The sequence below is a fragment of the Mauremys mutica genome, chromosome 4, assembly GCF_020497125.1.
Source record: "Mauremys mutica isolate MM-2020 ecotype Southern chromosome 4, ASM2049712v1, whole genome shotgun sequence".
Taxonomy (NCBI): Eukaryota; Metazoa; Chordata; order Testudines; family Geoemydidae; genus Mauremys; species Mauremys mutica.
In genome coordinates, this window is record NC_059075.1 from 106,728,235 (window position 1) to 106,749,956 (window position 21,722).

General features: G+C 47.9%; 1 protein-coding gene across 4 annotated transcripts in view; it reads right to left on the minus strand.

The window, feature by feature from the left end:
- SLC22A18 (solute carrier family 22 member 18) overlaps nucleotides 1-21,722 on the minus strand; it is a 141,140-nt gene that overhangs the window by 85,128 nt on the left and 34,290 nt on the right. For 2 of the 4 annotated variants that reach the window (XM_045014111.1, XM_045014112.1), the window contains exons 2-4: nucleotides 15,012-15,109; nucleotides 12,608-12,753; nucleotides 8,502-8,634 (exon numbers count right to left, since the gene is read on the minus strand). In XM_045014111.1, the coding sequence (XP_044870046.1) occupies nucleotides 8,502-8,634; nucleotides 12,608-12,753; nucleotides 15,012-15,109 (377 nt within the window). Of the gene's footprint in view, nucleotides 1-8,501; nucleotides 8,635-12,607; nucleotides 12,754-15,011; nucleotides 15,110-20,790; nucleotides 21,016-21,722 lie in introns of all 4 variants that reach the window. The other 2 variants (XM_045014109.1, XM_045014110.1) reach the window with 2 other exon arrangements.

A 21,722-nucleotide genomic window follows, 5' to 3' on the forward strand; every position in this document is an offset into this window, starting at 1 on the left:
CCGCAGGCATGCCTGCGGCAGCTCAACCGGAGCCGCCGGACCTGCGAACCGCCCGCAGCTGCGGGAGGTCCAGCCGAGCCGCGCGACCAGCGGACCCTCCGCATTCATGCCCGCGGGAGGTCCGCTGCTCCCGCGGCTCCGGGGCGCCTCCCGGGCATGACTGCTTGGGGCGGCCAAAAACCTAGAGCCGCCCCTGTAGGTAGGTAACATATTGCTATTGGATTCGCAGATCTAGAAACCATTACATACTCTCTGTGCTAGTTTTCAAGAATACGAGGGATGGAAAAACTCAAACTGATCTATATGATGACACCAGTCCTCAAACATACCCACACCCTGTTGTGTCCCATTTCTGAAGCCTGGGCGGCAGAAGAGAGCCAGCCACATAAGGAAACAGTTGGCCTGCTCTCTTCTTCTTGCCCACTGAGGTTGGCTCCCACCAGACAGCAGATTCTTCTTAGCTAACATGGCATCACCATGTTGTGCCCAAAAGAACCCGCACAATGTCTGGGTTCCGCTTGGCAGATGCGGGCCAGCCAGGTTGGTATTTCCACTCAAACCTGTTACCCAGACCAAGAGCGGCAGTGTGAACACAAGACAGGGTACCTGGGACTCCTGAGCTCTAATCACAGTGTGAACACTAGTTCCCTCTGTGGCCCTGGGCTGTTAAAAAGCTCAGCTGACGACCTCTTTCCTCCCGCCTGAGATGAGCCTATACCCAACCCTGCAACTGAACTTTGGACAGAATGTGGGGGGGTTGAAACCCACAACAACATCCAAAGGTTGCAACTCCATCTCTGCTCTGTCTCCCTTGCCTACACCCCCTTAATTTTTCCTCCCCTCACCAGCTGTTGTCTCAAACGGGATTATCTGATAGCATTTGATGCCTCTTTGGGGTGCAGTCTGAAAGACACGGTATGAAATAAAGCTGAACTGTATTGCACAATATCAAAGACATGGATGGGACTGTAAAAAACACCAGGGTGGGATTGTTAAAGAAATAGGCATAGAGTTGCCATGATTGTGTGAGCTCTCTTCCTAGGAAAGGTGCTGTGGTTCTGCAGTCACTGCATCTGGGTCTTCCATTGCATGAACTGAAACAGCCACACCAAGGAGCTAGGTTTTTAATGAATGAATGAAGCAGTCTCTTATCTTGCACTTAACCTCATTCATGCTGGGTAGCTCCCTGGAAAGAGGAAACATTTATCTGAAATGCCAGAGTTATCAAACAGGGAGGGGTGGCTGTCAGCAGGTGTTGTGGACTACAGAGGAGAAGGCAGGAAATCCCCTCAGACTCAGCACAGCCAGGCTGGCAACTCTAATATGTGGCCTGCTCTACACTAGGAAATTAGGTTGGTACAACTAGGTAGCTCAGGGGGTGAAAAATCCACACTCTAGAGTAACAGTTATACTGACCTAATCCTCAGTTTAGACCTAATCCTCAGTAGGTCGACAAGAGGCCTCTCTGCCCATGACTACATTCAAAGCTGCTTTCATCAGACACAAGTCTTGCCTCATGGTTATAGATGTTGATACTTTAAACCATTTCAGTGTACTATTATTCCCATGCTAATAAGCAAAGGCTTCGAAAACAAGGACATTTACCGCCCCCTAAAGAAGCCAGCCCCCACGTCTCCCTCTCCCAAGAGGCCAGAGCTGACGCTACTCATGTTTTCTTTCCCCAAAAGGCTAGGACTAATGCTGCCCTCAAAGTCATATTGAGACCACAGCCTCTAAGATTCAAATCATCACCAGGCAAAATGAACAGAGAAAGGAGAGAGACTTACACTTTGGTGCAAATTGCTTTAACCCTTAGGATCCTGGTTTGCCCTGACTGCCAGCCAAATAAATGCTGTGGAGGAGAGACCGCATGCATCTGCAGTCTCTGAAGAGTTAACTCAGCTCCAAAGGAGTCTCTATTTCAACTCCCATCATAGTTCCACTTGACAAACAGCCCATTATTCACTCCCCCTTTCCTGTGCAGTGGCAGGGAGCAGGAACTACCATGACAAGCCTGCGCTGAGATTCCAGTACAATACAATTTATTGGCAGACTGGACATCAGCCACAAGGAACTCACCCTCCACAGTTGCTTGACAAAGAACAAAGGAATGTTTGTGCCAGCTGTCACCAACGCAAGCTGCTCGGCTAATCAACATCATCATCCCAGGCTGAGAAATACCAGGGTTCCTATTGGAAGTGGAGCAAGAGAGATTCCAGCCGCCAGAATGGTCACTATTGTCTAGAAATAGAGTGCAGACCCATGACCTTTTGCCATGTTCCAATTCTTGCTTCCCATCTTCACCCCTTTAAACCACCCACAGACTTTCCATTCCTCCACCACAAGCGAGAAGCAATGAGAAATTCCACAAAACTCCCCACAGGAACATTGTTCAGCGGGGTTACGGGAAAGAAATATGATTCTTTACTGCTGGCAAACAACCTCCTTCTTCCCCCCTTGAGGAAGAAGAATAGTGTCGCAAAAAAAAAAAAGGCAAGCCAAAACCCCACTGCAATAACATTTAATAAGAGACCAAAGGGGTTTGGCCAGGAACATCCTGAATTCAACAGAATAATTGTTCCAAGACATTTAGGTCTAAAAACAAGTCACTAAGATTAAGAAACCTCTCCCTCTCTGTAAAGAGCAGGCCAAGGCAGGGTCACGAAGCAAAGGTTTCATTATGATCTTGTTAAAAGAGAGACTGGTTGCCATGAATTACAGTCCCAGAAGAAGGGATGAAGTCTATGTAATTGCACTACCCAGGCTCAGCCTTCCACCTTTGGAAACTATTCCCACCTCATTCCTTCATACTAACTTAGTAGCCCCATAAAACAAAATATTATGCTACCGAACCGCCCTGTTCCATCTAGGCATTTGTATCCTGGCTTTACCCAGTTCTAATCCAGTTGGCGGGTGAACAGAAGAAGACAGTAGCAAAAAACAATACACAAAAATGAAAACAATTCCAAGGAACGTAAAGCCTGACTGCTCGTCGTAATTAAAGACCCTGGCCCAAAGCCTCAGCTCGTGTAAATCTTCCTTGCTCCAATGAAGCTATGCTGATCTATACCAGCTGAGGGTCTGGCCTTCCCATGGCACTGTTTTAAAGACCACTATCTCTTAGCTAAAGTTTGGTTTGTGTAACTACCTTCTAAAAGCAACCCCTGTCCTGTCCCATGTTTCCAGTGGATAGAACATCCTTCAGTTCCTGTTGCAAACTGTTGTACCGCGTTGCTGGCTGCTGCTAAATGGCAGCCACGCTTCACCTGTTTGTATATTGTTTGTATGCAGGTGCGTGGAAAGGGCTATGCTGTGGGGTGAGAATCCCCAGCAAAGTGATACAGTAGCACATCCCTTAAGTGACAAGAGATCCATCCAGATGCTACCGGAAAGCCACCACCAGTTCTAACCATCACAGCTCCTTGGCTACAGCTTCATGCAGTTTAGGTGATAAGCAAACAAGTTTAGCATTTTGCAGAGGAGCAAAGACAGGGCTTCTGACTCCAGTTTAGGACTGGAGAGGGAGGTGGGTCAGGAAGCGGGACTCTGCGTCAAGCTCCTTGTCAGACTTTGAACAAGTCACTCAGTTTCTCTGTGCCTCTATTTCCCCATCTGCAAAATGGGGATAAAATATTTCCCTATCTCAGAGGGGTGTTATGAGGACAAATTGATTAATGTTTGCAAAGTGCTTTGAGAAGCACAGACTGAAGTTGCTATAGGAGTATAAAGCATAATGGACTAGATCCTCAGCATTGATTACACTGGACCTACCCCAAATTATACCAGTTGAGGAATAAGGCCAATTATTTCCATCTTCCTCCCTAGCACACAAATATTTAACCACCAGAAATATGAATAATATTGTAAACAGCAAAAAGAGAACATTGGTGAGCTTTGAGGAGGGAAATGCAGAAAACTCGTTACATTCTTCTTCTGTGATATCACAACAAAGCTTGTTCCTTAATGGCAAGGGGACTGTATTCATTTTTCTCTAGAAAATGAAAGCTTGTGAAAGCTTAAGTGATTATGCCAATAAAAATACAACTGGAGCCTTCTCTTACCAACATGGAATGTTAGGAGGACACAGTGTACTAGAACTGTTTAGCATATGTCACAGCCTCACTGCCAGAGCAACAAATGAAGAGGTTCGGGGTATGGTTAGGAACCAATTGGTGGGATTTAATTGTACTGATGCATTTCCATGGTAATGGATGGCTGTGTTGATTTGTAATGGGACACGGAGCCTTGCACCTCAAAGCTGATGGTTGAAACACGGTCGAGGTCTGTAGTGATTTTTAGAAGGCTGTTTGGTGGTCTTAGTTCTGTTGCTACTGAAGAAGTGTTCACATTGCAAAATTCACCGCTACAGTTAGCAGGGACAATGATTGAATTAGCATAGAGGCAGGACTACTCCCTCATCCTCAGAGCACAAATCATCACAGAATCAGAACTGGAAGGGACCTCGAGAGGTCATCTAGTCCAGCCCCCTGCACTCATGGCAGGACTATTATCTAGACCATCCCTGACAGGTGTTTGTCTGACCTGCTCTTAAAAACCTCCAATGACAGTCTCCACAACCTCCCTAGGCAATTTGTTCCAGTGCTTAACCACCCTGACAGTTATGAAGTTTTTCATAATGTCCAACTTAAATTCCCTTGCTGAAATTTCAGATCACTGCTTCTTGTCCTGTCCTCAGAGGTAAAGGAAAACAATTGTTTTCCCACCTCCTTATAACAATATTTTATATACTTGAAAACAGTTATGTCCCCTCTCAGTCTTCTCTTCTCCAGAATAAACAAACCCAATATTTTCAATCCGGGTCAGGAGTGAGGCACAGGGTGGGAAAGTTTATACTTCAAGCTTATAGCCTGTGATGTAGCTAGCCTGTGAATAAATAGTGCACATTCTCCTGCACTAAACCTTTTGTTTAAAAATCAGACTATCATTCCTAGTGTCATGGACCATATGGCCTTGGATAAGGTTCTTGCTAGTATGTTCCCACACAGATGCCGAGAAGCGGCCAGCTACCAAGGAAGACTTGTTAGCCAAAGCTGCCCTCCATAGGATAGAGGTGAAACAACAACTTCGAGAGTTTTCCTTAAGAGCTGAAATCAAAGCGGAGTGATTTTACCAGAACTGGCTCCAGTTCACCTTTGCTAGTGTAAGGGCTTGTCTACACATGGAGTTATTCATTATTAACTCCCAGTAGATTCATAGATTCTAAGGCCAGAAGGGACCACTGTGATCATCCAGTCTGATCTCCTGTATAACACAGAATTTAGGACTCCCCCAAAATAATTCCTGTTTGAACTACAGTATCTCTTTTAGAAAAACACCCAGTCTTGATTTTAAAATTGCCAGTGATGGAGAATCCACTACAACCCTTACTAAATGGTTCCAATTGTTAATTACACTCGCGGTTACAAATGTATACCGTATTTCCAGTCTGAATTTGTTTCACTTCAACTTCCAGCCACTGGATCTTCTTAAACCTCAAACTCCTAGGCCAAAGGGCCCATTATCGAATATTTGTTCCCCACGTAGGTACTGAAGACTCTAATCAAGTCAACCCTTAACATTCTCTTTGTTAAGATACATAGAGATTGAGCACCCTGCACCTATCACTATAAAGCATGGTTTCCAATCCTTCAATCATTCTTCTGGCTCTTCTCGGAACCATCTCCAATTTCTCAACATACTTCTTAAACTGTGGATACCAGAACTGGACACAGTATTCAGCAGCGGTTGCACCAGTGCCAAATATAGAGGTAAAATAATCCCTTCACTCCTACTCAGGAGTCCCTTGTTTATACATCCAAGGATCACTTTAGCCCTTTTGGCCACAGAGTTGCTCTGGGAGCACTCGTATACCTGAATAAGCATGTCCACCCATGGAGTTAACCAGGAGAAGTTAATCAGATATAACCATGTGTAGATAAATCCAAAGTTTTCAAAAAATAAGGGCCAAGGATTTTCCAAAGTGACTAGTGATTCTGAGTGACCAACATGAGACACATTTCAGAGGCCTGCTATTCAGACAGTGCTCTCTGCACATCAGACCCCTTTAAAGTGTCTCAGGTTGGGCACCCAAGATCTGAAAAAAGTTGCTTTTTAAAGTCTTGCCCTGGAAGATTCAAATCTTTGAATTAAGAGCAAAATGAGCAGAGAAGACAGTCTAACTGAGGCAACACATGACAGTTAATAGTAGGGACAGGCATTGCAGAATTTGCCTCTCAGAGTCCAAAAGGGATGAGGAGTCTGAAGTCAGAGCAGAGAACCCTGGAAGTCACCCCTTTCCCGGGACATCCCATACTGGCAAGAGAGCCTGAGTAGTCCAGCAATCTTTTCAAAACATTGGCGCCCTCTAGTGTGCATTACCGGCAAAACATCGTATGGCAAAAGTGTGTTCCAATCCCTTCCCTTTTTAAGTACACCTCTTCTGTACTGTAGTATGTGGGCTAGTAGCTGGTATATTATTAGGGGACATTTTCAAACCAGTGGCTGATAGTGCTGAATGAAAAGCATCATAGATCAGAAAACGTCTTTGACAAACAGACAAAATGTGGCATCAAAGCACAAGATGGAAAGGTGCTTGTATAGTAAGTGGTGGGAGCCACAGAGGTATCTAGTTAAACAAGTCCAGCAATGTTCCCACACACACACTTGCAGTGACATGAAAATGATGGGCTGAGAGATACCCAAAGGAAAATGAAAAAAACACAATCCTGCCAATTTCCCCTAAAGGAAGGTTCCATCCAAATTTGGCATTCTGTTTATATAAGTGCACACATGACCTATAATCATGATTAAAGCAGAGAATCTATGACAATTTTTGCTTTTTGGCAATTAATGCTTGTGGAAAGACAAAATGAGCACACTGAGTGAGCAAATCCACTTATGAGCATGCAAAAGTATCACATATCCACATCCAGTGATAACTATTTGCCCTTTCAAATCCAGACAACCCCTGAATTAGAGGTTTTCCCAATTTTCATTTAATTGAACTGTATAACTGCTGAACAATGGATCATCCTAAATCATAGCTTCAAATACGTAGCATTGAATTATAGGCAAAGATCAGAAAGAATTAAGATAAATCCTTTCAGGGTTGAAGTTGTGAGGATGCAAAAACCACAATTGAGGTTCTTTTCAAAGCCATTTAACATAAGAACAGCCATACTGGGTCAGACCCTCCATCTAGCCCTGTATCCTGTCTTCTGACAGTGGCTAATGTCAGATGCTTCAGAGTGAATGAACAGAACAGGGCAATTACTGAGTGATCCATCCCCTGTTGTCCAAGTATCTGGCAGTCAGAGGTGTATGGACATTCAGTGCATGGGGTTGTATCCCGAACCATCTTGGCTAATACCCACTGATGGACTTAATCTCCACAAACTTTTCAAATTCTTTTTTGAACACAGTTATAATTTTGGCCTTCACAACATCCCCTAGCAACAAGTTCCACAGATTGACTGTGCCATTTAAATGAAATGAATGCTACCAATATGTAGATACAGAACAGAGATTTTAGCAGCATTTTCACTGCACTGTAGAATATCAAACATGATGTTTTCTACTGCTTTGTCATCCTACAATGACATGATCACACTTGACAAGTTTGGGTTACACTCACTCATCCTTGTTTTGGAGAGGGGAGACTGCCTCATTTGTCGTACTCCCCCTCTCCAGGCCCCCTTAAGCTCTGCTCTCCTCCCTAAGGTCCCACATTACATTAAGCGTCCCTCTAAGAATGTTGTGATTTGTGAGCCTCACCCTGCTTGAGATTTAAAGCTATAACAACACTGTTTTTAAATAGCACTTAATACCCTGTAAAGTTGCTCCACAACGCACACAGCCCTCAATGCTTAGGGAGTTTCGGGGACAAGCCTAGAGCTGGACTTGGATTGCTTGTAGCTTTTTAATAACTCCTGCTTGTAAAGCAACTGAGACATATTAGCCCAGCTTGCAGAAATGGGGATTTACAAGAAGGCTTATTTAAAACAAGCAATAGTGACACACAGTGGCACAGATGACAAAGTGATTGATCCTTGGCCCTTAATAATATATCTTTGTGCCTTCAGGGCTGCACAAAGGGGCTGAGTATTTCCCCAGCACGGGGTTATCCTGGAGTGGTGTAGAGCTGCCAACCCTTCCTGACCCTTGGTACAGAGACCATCGGGGCCGCTGGACATGGAAGGCATTCCAGGGAGGGGAGGTGCCAGATTTGGAGTGCACTGCCTTCTGCTGATCCCTGTGAAATGGCCCATACGGAACCATTATAGCCAATGCAAGTTAGAGCAGCCACAGGATTTCTCTAACTTGTGCCAGGGGCTGACTTAGCCCCAGGATCAGTCAGCGGCAGCTGAAAATTGCACCCAAAGAATAAGGAAAGAGTTTTATGTTTTTACATGATCAAATGAGGGGAGAACAAAATACCCCTCAGCAGCTGAATCAATTGTTATAACTGCAAGACAGAAGTAAAAAACAACTCAACCACTCACCCAAATTTTGTGCTGAGTGTCCCACCCAGGGATGATCCAATGATTACTCCTACTCCAAAGCAAAGTCCAAGCTTCCCTAATGCATCTGCACGCTCAGCAGGAGTAGTCAGATCTGTAATGACCATCTGAGCACCTACACAGATATTTGAAGAAACTTGATAAGGAACATTGAACTAAACGAAACGTACTCCGGTGTCTGAATGATAAATCTATTCCTTGAGGTAACCATGCACAAATGCAAATGGAAGAGCTCTTCCAGAGGTCAGGCCTTGTAACACTGAGCCAGATCCTCATGCAATGCCCCACTGAATGGGAACTGACCCCAGGCCCTCTTCATCTAAAAGCACAAACTTCTACTATTTGCACTAAAGGTCTGAGAGCCAGATCAACAAAGAAACTTAGGATATGTCTACAGCTGACTTGGGCTCATGGGCTGTTTAATTGCAGTGTAAAAGTTCTGACTCAGAGCCAGGGGCGGCTCTAGCCATTTCGCCGCCCCAAGCACAGCGGCACGCTGCGAGGGGTGCTCTGCCGGTCGCCAGTCCCGCGGCTCCGGTGGACCTCCCGCAGACGTGCCTGCAGAGGGCAGGGCCGCCCAGAGGGGGGGGCAAAGGGGGCAATTTGCCCCGGGCCCCGGGCTCTGCAGGGGCCCCCAAGAGAACAGCAGAGGCTCCCGCCTCCGCCCCTCTCCTGGAGCCTCAGCGCTTGATGTCTCTGGCGGAGCCCCTGAGCCCCGCCCTGCTCAGAGCCGCATGGTGAGGGGGCGGGGCTGGGAGCTCCGCTCCCTCCGCTCGGCGTGGAGCTCCCAGCCCCGCCCCCTCACCATGCGGCTCTGAGCGGGACGGGGCTCAGGCCCCGCTGGCCACACACTGCTGCTGTTCCGGCGAGGCGCTGAGACTCAGGGTGAGGAGGGAGCCGGGGGTAAGAGGCTGGGGCCGGGGCAGGGGGGAAGCGGGACCCGCCGCCGAAGCGCAGCCCGGGGTCTTCGGTGGCGGGGGGCCCCTTCCGTTCCGGGACCCGCCGCCGAAGTGCCCCGAAGACCCGCGGCGGGGACCCCCCCCGCCGCACTTCGGTGGCGGGTCCCGCTTCGGCGGTAATTCGGCGGCGGGGGGCTCCCGCCGCAGGTCTTCGGGGCACTTCGGCGGCGGGTCCCGGAACGGAAGGGCCCCCCCGCCACCGAAGACCCCGGGCCCCTGGAATCCTCTGGGCGGCCCTGGCAGAGAGTCCGATGGTCCCGCGGCTCCAGTGGACCTCCTGCAGGCACGTCTGTGGGAGGTCCACCGGAGCTGCCTGCCGCCCTCCCGGCGGCCGGCAGAGCGCCCCCTGCGGCATGCCGCCCCAAGCACGCGCTTGGCGTGCTGGGGCCTGGAGCCGCCCCTGCTCAGAGCCCAAGCTTTGGGACCTTCTCACAACGCAGGGTCCTAGAGCCCAGAATCCAGCCTGAACCTGGACATCTACCCTGCAATTAAATGGTCCCGCAGCCCGAGTCAGCTGACACGGGCCAGCTGTGGGTTTTTAACTGCAGTGTAAACATACCCTTAAGCTCTTAAAACCCTTTGTGGGTTCAGCCCAGTAGTCAGGAGAAGAAGACTCAGAACCTCTTATGTGGACCAACTGCTAATGGGGTGAAGACCAGCTATGTGTAACCCACATTAACACGGTGCGGCTTCGTTACCTCCACTAGTGAGTGATACTCCATCAGCAAGACAGATTTACACCAGCTGAGCATCTGGCCTGGTAGTTTTTACTGGACACAAACAGCTGGAGCAAAAAAGAATGGAATGGTGCGAATGAAAGCCATTGTAATGCAGCTTGCCAGGTCTGAGGTGCTCACTAATGCTGACGTACAATTTGCTAGGCTGTGTGTGACTGCATGTTGCTAAAAAATTATTCTGGGACAGTTCTTATTTGAGTGAATGCAGCTGAGAAATTTGAAATAGTGCACTGCAGTGAAGGACATGTGCAGTTTATTTTATTGATACAGTTTATTCCATTGGAATGAATTCTGATCTGCTAAACAGACACAGCTCCTAACTCTGTAATAAAACCGGGGCATGGAAAAACCCACTCACTCACTGCAAGTTGCAATGAGTGGGGCCAGGGAGCTTTTGACCTCCTGTTTGGGTAGAGGGGGAAGAAAGGAACAGAGCTGCTCAAGTGCTGCTGTTCCTTTAACAGCAAGACTGGGAGGGAGCAGAGGTGCTCAGGCATCTAGTTCTTTTTCCGAGAGGGTGTGGGCTGGAGGAGCTATGCTTTTAACAGAATTAGTGGTAGGCAGGAAGCAAAATAGCCTGTGAGCTGCTGCTCCTTAAAAATTATGGGGGTGGGGAGAGAATCTAAAAGAATAGGGCCCAGCTGGATGAAAATGCTGGGAAGCTGAGAGCTTTATGCACATTCAGGAAAGCAGTGGAAATGGCGGCAGCACAAGGAAATGTGCCCTGTAAAGGCGTTCATTGATGGGGGTGAATTGGTTTATTGGGGGGAATGAAGATCCATGGCTTTGGGGGGCATAGTAAAGTAGCTTAGTGCTCAAGCAAGTGGATATCAGTGAAACTTTTCAAGCCCAAGTAAAAATGATAAACTACGCTTTGCACTTCTATAGCACCTTTCATATGAGGGCCTCAGGACACTTCACAGACGTGAACAAATTAAGCTTCACAACACCATGGTGTGGTGTGGTGAGGCCAGGAGGTCAGCATTGTCATCTGCCATTTACAAACGGGAAAACTGAAGCACAGAGAGACTAAGCTGCGATGCTGTGTAAATGAAAGAGGACCATTTGTAGCATTGTTGTTACCACTGTTATATAATTGCAAGAAATCTTGCACAAACTATGGGGTTAAGGAAAAAGTTATGATTTGCTAAGTACGATTATCCTGTTTATAGGCGTGTATCATCTTTGTATCTAAAGACTACTGGCTATCTCCAACATGTGTGTTGTTCCTAGGTGACACCCTCCAAATAGATTTGCATCAGGACTAGACACTTATGTGTTGATGGCCCATTAAAGACACTCAGCTCACAAGGGCCATTGAAGAAATTCATCCCGCCCAGTAAGCCTTTCCAAGTGGATGCCTCAGAAAGAATATGGGCAATGGCTGCCCCTGTGAGTCAGCAAAGCATGTAAGGACATGTGACCCTGGACTCCATCTTGGGCCTGTAATTTTCTATGAACCTGAGCTGTGGGCTTTGTTTGGGACAGTAAATTTCCATGCACATGGCAAAGGATATAAAAGACCTCTGAGAGACCTCCATTGTGCCTCTTTCCTGATCTAATTCTCCGGACTGTGGATTTACAACTAAAAGGAGCATCTTGAACTATGGTCTGAGGACCTTCCAATCTTTTGGACGTTACCAGAGAGACTTTACAAACCAGCAGCCTATTCCATCACTGCTACAAACCTGATATCAGGACTTTGCAATCATTTGTATGTATGGGATTTATTAACCATTTATAATTCTCTTCTTTTATGAATGAATCTTTAGTTAGTTTACCGACAATGTGATATTTGGGTAAGACCTGAGATTCAGAATGACCTGGGGATACGTGTCTGATCCTTTGGGATGCGTAAGAACCTCACACATGGTGAAATTGGTTTTCAATAACCTCTCACTATATTAGGCTGGGTTGTCTGGATGAGAGCCATGGGCTGGAAAGGGAACTGTGTTTGTCTTCTGGTTAACCAGTCTGGTACTGCAGAAGCTCTTTTGTTACTGGCTTGGTGAATCCAATTATAGAATAAACCACCACTTGTGGGGTGGGGATTGTCTGCCCTATTTCTTGCAGTCTGCCCTGAGTGTGGCATTCTCAGTGTGGTCTATCCCAGGCACCCGATCACATAAGTGACTTGCTCTAGCTCACACAGCAAATCAGTGGCAAAGCTGGGAATAGAATTTAGTTGTCCTGCATCCCAACCACCTCCTCTAACCATTAAACACAGCGCCTCATGTCCTTAAAACCCAACTACTTAGAGACTGATTCTGCAACACTTATTAGTCCTACCGACTTTAACCTCCTCGTGTGAGGAAGAATTGCAGGGTCAGGCCCTATAAATGGATTGGAAAATACTGACCCCAATATTTGGGTCATCTTCTCATGACATTACCTGGTAGCCCATGCATAAACACGGATGGAATTCTGGACAGGAAGAGAAGTGGGATGCTGGTGGAGACGGACAGTAGCAGAAAGAAGGCAGATCCAGAGAGATATGAAAGAGTTAACGCAGCTCGGGTGCCACACTGGTCAGCAAACCTAGCATATAAATTACGCAGCATTTTAGAAATGGAACTGTTTTAGCAATTGTAAATACAATACATCCAGGCTGGCAATGCTATGCTGTCATCCATCCCACCCCACAACATTGATCAGATTTTTCACTTTTGAAAACCTGGCCCCAATTGTGGGTATTGCGCACTTGAAAATGTGGCCCTGTGCAAAGTCTGAAGCTTTGTCTGGACTGGGATTTAGCATTGTGGTGTTAAACCCTTCCAGCTAACATAGTACCTAATGCATTCTAAAATTCTGTGCTAGCATTTTTCAAATATGTTGGTTAAAATGTTTTAAATCTAACCACACATCTTTAAATCCTGGTCTAGACAAATCCTGAGAGTGCTGTAGAAACAGTTATTCGTGACTAGACATAGAAGTCACCACAAGCTAGGCACTGCTAGGCTGTTTAAAGGGTTCTATTAATATTCATTTTGTTTGGGTTTTCTACTATGGTTATCAACAATTGTGATGTGGCATAAAAATTAGTTATGTTAAACTAAGGAAGCAGAGAATAAAGTATGGCTTGGCCTAAAAAAAAAGACACATCAATTTCTCTAAGGGATGATTTTAAACTGATTTACATTAAACCAGTGCAATTTGGGTGTGTTGACAAGCCCTCAGTAAATTTGGGCTTTTGCTGTTTGTAATCCCAGGAGACCAGTTCATGAAATGATCTGGAGTTTTTTTAAAGAAAAAAATTTAGCAGCTTCAGTGCTTGCAACTTCACGTTAGTTTAAGCAAAGTCATCCAGTTACAAGGAAAACTGACTCATTCTCATACTCTGAGGTCTGCAAAAATGTGGTTAGTGGATTTGTTGTGAATCTATATTTCCTCATTTTTGCATTTTAACTAACATATGGCATTCCCCTTTATACATATCTACTTCGACATTGAGATGAACAGTTCTCACGGTACCACCCTGGGGAAAGTTTCAATCTCAGATTTGCATAGCAAATTTTGCTTTCAGCCCAGCTACTTTGATTTACACCAGTTATAGGAGTCTAATTAGGATCAGATCCTTATTAGACTTCTATATTCTGTTCCCATCATCCCTGCATGCATCTCCCATTGCCATCAGTAGGTATTCCACCCACAGAGAAAGAACAGAGCTTCAGAAGTAAGACCCACTTCTCACAGATCCAGATCAAAATTGGTTTCCTCCAGCTCGATACATTTATAGAAAAAAAAATCACTTGAATTATGCCACTTACACAACCTCAGATTTGTAGACAAGAAGGAATTCATTTCTGGGCTGTATTTGTAGGGAAACTGACTATTATTATTAATAATAATTATTTCTATCCTGTTAGCCCTACTGTGCTAATCAAAAGATAGTCCCTGCCTTGGAGAGCTGGCACTGCAAACAGATGGACCGAAAAGCAACCTTCCCAAGGTCACTGGGAAGTGGCAGAGACAGGAATGTAACCCAAGTCTCCTGCATCCCAGTCCCGTGCCTGACCCACTGGACTACTCTACCTCTCCTTTTGTGCATCTCTGAACAGGGATAATCGATTATCTGCTATTTCATCTCTATTAGGTTTTCCAAGGCCATCTCCTCTTCTGTTTGGAGCTGGAGTATGTATCCCATATCAGCAATTTCCTGCAACTGCTCAGAGGCAGAAACACAGGCAGATCCTCAAGTCTCCCCCCCCCACCTTCCTTTTGCTAGGGCTGTTTGAACTGTAAATATAGAGTCCTTCTGATTCTGATCACACTGACACCAGTGCAAATCGGGAGCAACTGCACTGAAGTCATTTGCTGTGACATAGTGCAATGCCTGTGTAAATAAGATTCGAATCAGGCACAGAAATTCTATGATTTCCACTAGAACTATTTCTTAGTAGGACTAGGTAATAACAAAAAGCAAAACAGAAAAAGCCAAGTTACACTCATCTTCTGGGTTTCCCAGTCCTGCTCATGTTCATAAAGTTACTCCTTTGCTTGATTTGCAGGACTAAGGCATTAGATTGCAAGCTCTGCAGGGTCTAAATGTTTTGGCTAAGCACACTGTCTGGGTCCAAATAATCAAATTTAGAGAAGTAACTAATACAAAAGCCATTTATTTGTTACAATATTTTTAATTAATATTTATTTCTCTGTAGCCTGTTTAGTAAATCCAGATGGCTTCTTAAACTATTTCTCAAGATTCAGAACTAAGAATAAAGTAGATTTATTAAAAAAAATAAATAACTCTGATCTTCCCCGGGAATGGAAGGTTCACAAGAATGGTTCTTATTTACCTTCCAAAAATAGGACCTCCCAGAAGTTGTAGAACGCCAAAGGTTGTCTGGAGGTAGCCAAATCCAACTGAATCCAATCCCAGGCTCTTCGCCAAGTACTAAATAAAGTGGAGAAAAAGTGAAGTATGTTACATTTCTGTTAAAGAGCTTAATAAGTACAGGACTACTACAGTAATAAGTGATCATGTGCTTCCGTGCAAAATAAAGCAACAGTGCTTCCCCATATATACAATATAACATGAGGAATATAAAGATTATTTGATAATCAAAAGTCTCTGGCCCGGATCATCAGCCAGCCTACGTCAACAGGGCTCTACTGAAGTCACCAATTTACATCAGCAATGGACATAGCTCTCTATTTTTACACTATTGCATGCAGTGTTGTTGTAGCTGTGTTGGTCCCAGGATATTAGAGAGATAAGGTGGGTGAGGTGATATCTTTATTGGACCAACTTCTGTTGGGGAGAGAGAGAAGCTTTCGAGCTACACCGAGCTCTTCAGGTCTGGGAAAGGTACTCAGGGCATAGCTACACTTGCAAGTTAGAGCGCATTAAAGCAGCTCCAGGCACCTTAACTCCCGACCCGTCCACAGTGGCAAGGCACTTAGAGCGCCTGGACTCTGCAGCTGGAGTGCTCCTGGTAATCCCCCTCCACGAGAAGCATAATGCTTGTTGTGCCCTGGCTGAAACGCCCCAGCATCAGTGTGAATGAGGTGTTGCATTACTGTGCTTTGATCAGCCTCTGGAAACGTCCCATAATCCCCTTAAATCAAGTGGCCACTCTTGTCATTGTTTTGGAATCAGCCGTAGGAATGCAGATATCCGCATTCAAAGCTCCGTTTCTGACAGCCAGCATGCGTATCTACTCTGGGATAAAGCAAGCCATTGGTGTGGACTATTGCTTGCTGTGAATGCGAGAGAGAGAGGCGGGGGTGAGGGGGGTCTGAACTTAAAAGACAGCATGCTGACACACTCAGCACCCCAAAAACCCACTCTCTCTCCCCCCACATACATGCAACACACTCCCTGTCACACTCCACCCCACCCTCCGCATTTGAAAAGCATGTTGCAGCCACTTGAACGCTGGGATAGCTACCACAATGCACTGCTCTTTGTGGCGTTGCAAGAGCTGCTAATGTGGCCATGCCAGCGTGCTTCCAGCTGAGTCTGTAAACACTCGGCAGCGTTTTCCCTGCTGCGCTCTCCGAAGGCTGGTTTAACTCCCAGCAGTCTACATCTGCAAGTGTAGCCATGCCCTCAGAAACAGGATCTAACAGATAGTTTAGCATACGTAGCTAGCACATATTTTAATGCAGGGCCGCCCAGAGGGGGGGGCAAGAGGGGCAATTTGCCCCAGGCCCCGAGCCCCACAGGGGCCCCCACCAGAGTTTTTCGGGGCCCCTGGAGCGAGGTCCCTCACTCGCTCCGGGGGGCCCCAGAAAACTCTTGCGGGGCCGGGCGCAGGAGCTTCTTCGCTCCCGGTCTTTGCTGGCGGGGGCTCCTTCCGCTCCTGGGTGGAAGGACCCCCCGCTGGCGAATTACCGCCGAAGACGAAGCGGGACCCGCCGCCAAAGTTCAGCTGGGTCTTCGGTGGTAATTCGGCGGTGGGGGGCCCTTCCATTCTGGGACCCGCCGCCGAAGTGCCCCGAAGACCCGCGGCGCCCCCCCCGCCGCAGAATTACCGCTGAAGACCGGGCTGCACTTCGGCGGCGGGTCCCGCTTCGGCGGTAATTCGGCGGGGAGGGGGGGCCGCCGCGGGTCTTCGGGGCACTTCGGCGGCGGGTCCCGGAACGGAAGGGCCCCCCGCCGCCGAAGACCCCAGGCCCCCGGAATCCTCTGGGCGGCCCTGTTTTAATGGATCATTCAAGGTGAAGTGGCTGGTTAACATCCCTATAGTCATAGGACAAAAAGGGAGAAGGGATCAGTTGTTGTAATAAGCCATAAATCCAGTGCCTATATTAAGATCATGATTATTAGTGTCTAGCACAGAGATATTTATTTAAGCTCCCAGTGTTGTGCAAGGTTCCTCCCTTTGAGAAAGAGGATGTTCCCCCCCACGGGGGATATGGTGTTTTTGTCTTTTATCATTTTTCAGTGCGAGTTCATTGAGAGCATAGTGATTGCCTGGTTTCACCCACGTTATTGTAAAAAGCTATAAATAAGGTGCACCCAGTGCACTAAATGCCCCAATAATGACGATCTGTAACCCACTAACTCCCATGACTACAGGGGTGTTAACAGGCCACTTCACCTTGAGCTGTTCCTTGAAATATGTGTTAACTACTTATGCTAAACAATCTGTTCAGCTTGTATTTAGCTGTGACACTCTGAGTACCGTATTTATCGGCGTATAACACGCACAGGCGTATAACACGCACCTTCATTTTAAGGGGGAAATTTCAGGAAAAAAACTTAAATTTCAAATAAAGGACTTTGAAGCAAAATAAGGGTAGCTCAGAACTACCGTGGTTACGCTCCGCCGGCCGCGAGAATTAGACGTGAAGAGGAAGGCGCGGGTTGCCTGAGCAGTTACCGATGGCGGCTACTGATCCACTCGCCGCTACTAATCCACTCGCCGCCGCCGCCATACGGTATGCACATGTATTTTGCTATACTTGATAATATATTGAAAATTACATGGCTTCTTAAGGTTCAGGGCCGGCTCCAGGCACCAGCCTACCAAGCAGGTGCTTGGGGCGGTGCCTTGGTAGGGGGCGGCGGGCGGGCCGCGCCGTTCGCGGGGAGGGGGGCTCGGGCCGGGCCGCTCGGGAGGGGGACGGGGGCTCGGCTCGGGCCGGGTCGGGCCACGCCGCTCGGGAGGGGGGCAGGGGCTAGGGCCGCTCGGGGGGGGGGGGTGGGGGCACGGGATCTCGGGCCGCTCGGGAGGGGGTCGGGGACTAAGGCCGCTCGGGGGCTCGGGCCGGGCCGGGCCGCGCCGCTCGGGAGGGGGCGGGGGCTAGGGCGGTGCTCCGCGGGTTAGGGCCGCTCGGGGGGGGGGGGACGGGGACGGGGTCCTCGGGCCGCTCGGGAGGGGGGCGGGGGCTAAGGCGGCTCTGGCCGGGCCGCTCGGAGGAGGGGGGGCGGGGGCTAGGGCCAGGGCCGCTCGGGGGAGGGAGGGAGGACGGGGTCTCGGGCCGCTCTGGAGGGGCGCGGGGGCTAAGGCAGCTCGGGCCGGGCCGCTCGGGAGGGGGCTAGGGCCGGGCCGCGCCGCTCGGGAGGTGGGGGCTCGCGCAGGCCGGGGCTCGGGGCTCAGGCCCCGCCGCTGGGGGGGGGGGAGAGGGCGGGGGCTCGGGCCGCTGGGGGGGGGGCTAGGGCCGCGCTGCTCGGGAGTGGGGCAGGGGCTAGGGCGCCGCTCCGCGCCGCTGGGGGGGGGGGGGCGGCGCTTTTCTTTTCTGCCTGGGGCGGCAGAAATCCTAGAGCCGGCCCTGTTAAGGTTATATCGGCGTATAACACGCACACATCATTTTCCCCCTATTTTCAGGGGAAAAAAGTGCGTGTTATACGCCGATAAATACGGTATCTTTCCCAGACCTAAGAGCTCTGTGTAGCTGGAAAGCTTGTCTCTCTCACCAAGAGATGTTGATCCAATAAAAAAATATTACCTCACCCACCTAGTCTCTGTTTTTACATTGGCATTTTGAGGCAGACAAGGAAGTTCTTAACCACTCAGCTAATTTAACTTTACCCCTCGTTTGCCTTTGGATATGACGTGCACATCACTCTAAGCACCACACAGGAGGATTTTGTGGATCATGTCATCATGCCACCCGTTTAATCAAGCAAGCTGCATTAAACAAAATGGCACCTGTACTCCCAGTCCCCTCCACATCCCAAAGCTGGAAGCACCCTAAAAAACCGTGTGCCCAAAGGACAGATGCTTCAGACTCAGGCTTTTGCTTTGTAATGTTTAATGTGAACATAACATTCCGAAGCTTCCAAAGCACTTAATACCCCCTGTGCACAGAGTCGCCAGCACTGTAAATCTGACACTTTCACCAGCACTAAATACACCAAGCACATTTTGTAAATGAGAGCGCCACCTTGCATTGCCATATGGAGTACCCTGGAACACCTGATATTGTGCACTGGATAAAATTCATTTGCCTAAAAACGTACATATGTAGAAACTCACACAAACTACAGCAAGCAGCTTCCTTCTTGTAGCCCAGCCTATACACTTCTTGTAGCCAGCCAACACTTAATACTCCAATGTTAGTTCACCATCCTTGGGTATTTAGAGGGACATTATAAATGCGAGACATTTTACTTTCTGGATAGTTTTACTCACTATTTATTACAGCCAGTATTTGAGAATACTGCCACTGAACGAGTAAAGCAAATAATATATCTAGCGCAGAGATTTCTGTGGGTTTACTCTTTGTATTGGAGACAGCTTGGTGAATAGTCAGCATTTCTTCTGTACGGAAAGTTAGTTTTACTTCTTAGTCTCAGAGCCCAGCGTGATTACATCAGTCGCCCACAGACAAGCACTAAGAGACCATGCCACGGCGCAGCCACTGGTGGGTTGGTTTATGAAAGAGGGGCACAGAGTGGATTGTCTCTGGAGACGCGGAGATGGGAGAGAGCTCTCATAGCAGGCGAGAGAAGAAAAATGAGGACAAGAAAAATAAGAGGAAGACCTCAGAGCTGTGAGTGGAGTGGAAACTACATTTTTACTTGATAATATCCCTTTAAAATGACCTGCAACTAGATTACTGCAGCATCCTCCAGTCTGGCTTTGGCACCTGCAACTCTGTGCCCTCTAGGCCGCTGAAAATGCTGCTACAGAGATCGTCTTCTTGACTGTTCTGATCACACCACCACCACTTTTGAGACACGCCCTTGACTCCCCCTCCTCCACTGCATCCAACACAAATGTCTTGGCCTGCCACGCAGACACCTTCACAATTCAGCCCGGCCATAACTAATCCGCCCTATTATCTTAATGCAACCTCAATCCCCACCTCTACTTGGACAACCGGGCCAGTTGCAATCTTCCACAAACGCTTTTGGTCTCTCTACCACGTAGCCTCTTATAGGTGGGGAGAGTGCCCTGCCAAAATCTGCAAAGCCGCTATTGTATTGACCTTCAAATCCCTCCTTAAAACTCACCTCTTGCATGGTGTCTACAGAAAGCTGACACCCGAGAACCACTAGACAAGTGGCACGCTGTGATTACAGGCTCCTGATTGGCTTATTACACAGACATACTGTGCACAAAGCAGTCTGTGCTAAGATATTCTATTACTGTTACACTATGCTCCCCCCCCGAGCCTGCATGTTAGTTCACCTACCTACTACAGCTTGTGTTTCAGATCATAACCTCTTTGGGGCAGGGACTGCACTTTGTGTTTGCACAGGGCCCAGCACAATGCAGCAACGTCTGGCGGAGGCCTCTAGGCACTACTGCAATATAAATAATAGTCATCTGTCTACCGTGCTTAATTGGTAATGAAAGAGGTGCCAGGGCTCAAGCAATTTCATAATTGACGTGGCAAGCAGAAAGGTCCTGGGGATATGAATTGCCAAGCCTAGAGGTACCAGGGCTCAGCCTGGCAAGCTCTGGCACAAATTAAGTACTGTCTGCCTGTCATTACTTATGTGCATCTATTCACCCTAAGTACATAGAGTGCCATGTGAAAGGCCACTACATTCACTTACATCTGACTTTCTCCCCTCTTTCCTGGTAGAAAGTCGCCTCTAATGTTGCTGAAAAACTGAATAGTCTGTGTTGAAAGAAAGTGGTCTGCTCTATTAAAGCAGACTCAAATGGTACTCACTGGAATGATCCCAATCTGCATGAACAAGCAGGTCAGGTCCATGGCTGTAATCAAATAGGTGAGCCGGATCACCTGTTGCCTTTGGATCATATTTTCTGGCTTGTTCTGGTCCTGCAAGATCACTCTCTTGAATTTCAGCTCCTGTTTCTCTCCTCCAGAGCTGGCTCCTTCATTCATGTTGGCCGGGGAATGGCTTATAACACACTGCCCAGGCTGAAATGTAACCTGAAAGGGAACTTCCAGCTAGGAACAGGAGCTCATTTACATGCAAGGTGCAAAAGTCACATTTGCAATTTGAGGCTTAAGTACATGAAAGCTGCTGAGTCACTGTGTTTTGCTGAGTATTATTTTTTTATTTCAGTTTTACAAATGGAGACCTTCTGTGTTATCTTTGATCCAGGGATTAGAGTGGATCACTTTAATGACAAGAAATCTCATTCATGTTTTTTGCTCTAGATTTAACCATTGGATTAAACAGAACTGTCGTAGTGTTAAAGAAGAAGGCCATCTTTAGAATCCCAGCAGAGCTGCAGTTGTACTCAGTAGCAAAGGGCTAAAATTATGGAGCACAACAATCTCTCACTTTGTAATTTTTACTGTATCAGCACCTTAAGGGTATGTTGCAGGGGTGGGCAAACTACAGCCCATGGGCTGAATTCGGCCCATCAGGGCTTTGGATCCGTCCCACGGGATTGCCAATGGGAGCTCTGTGGGAGGTACCCACAGGTAAGGACAGCGCACGGAGCCCTCTGCCCTCCCTCCCGCAGGGACATGGTGCCGGCCACTTCCAGGAGTGGTGCGGGGCTAGGACAGGCAGGCAGGGAGCCTGCCCTGGCCCCGCTGCCACCCTGGAGCCGCGCCAGGTAAGCAGTGCCAGGCCGGAGCCCATACCCCAAACCCCTCCTGCACCCCAACCCCCTGCCCTGAGCCCC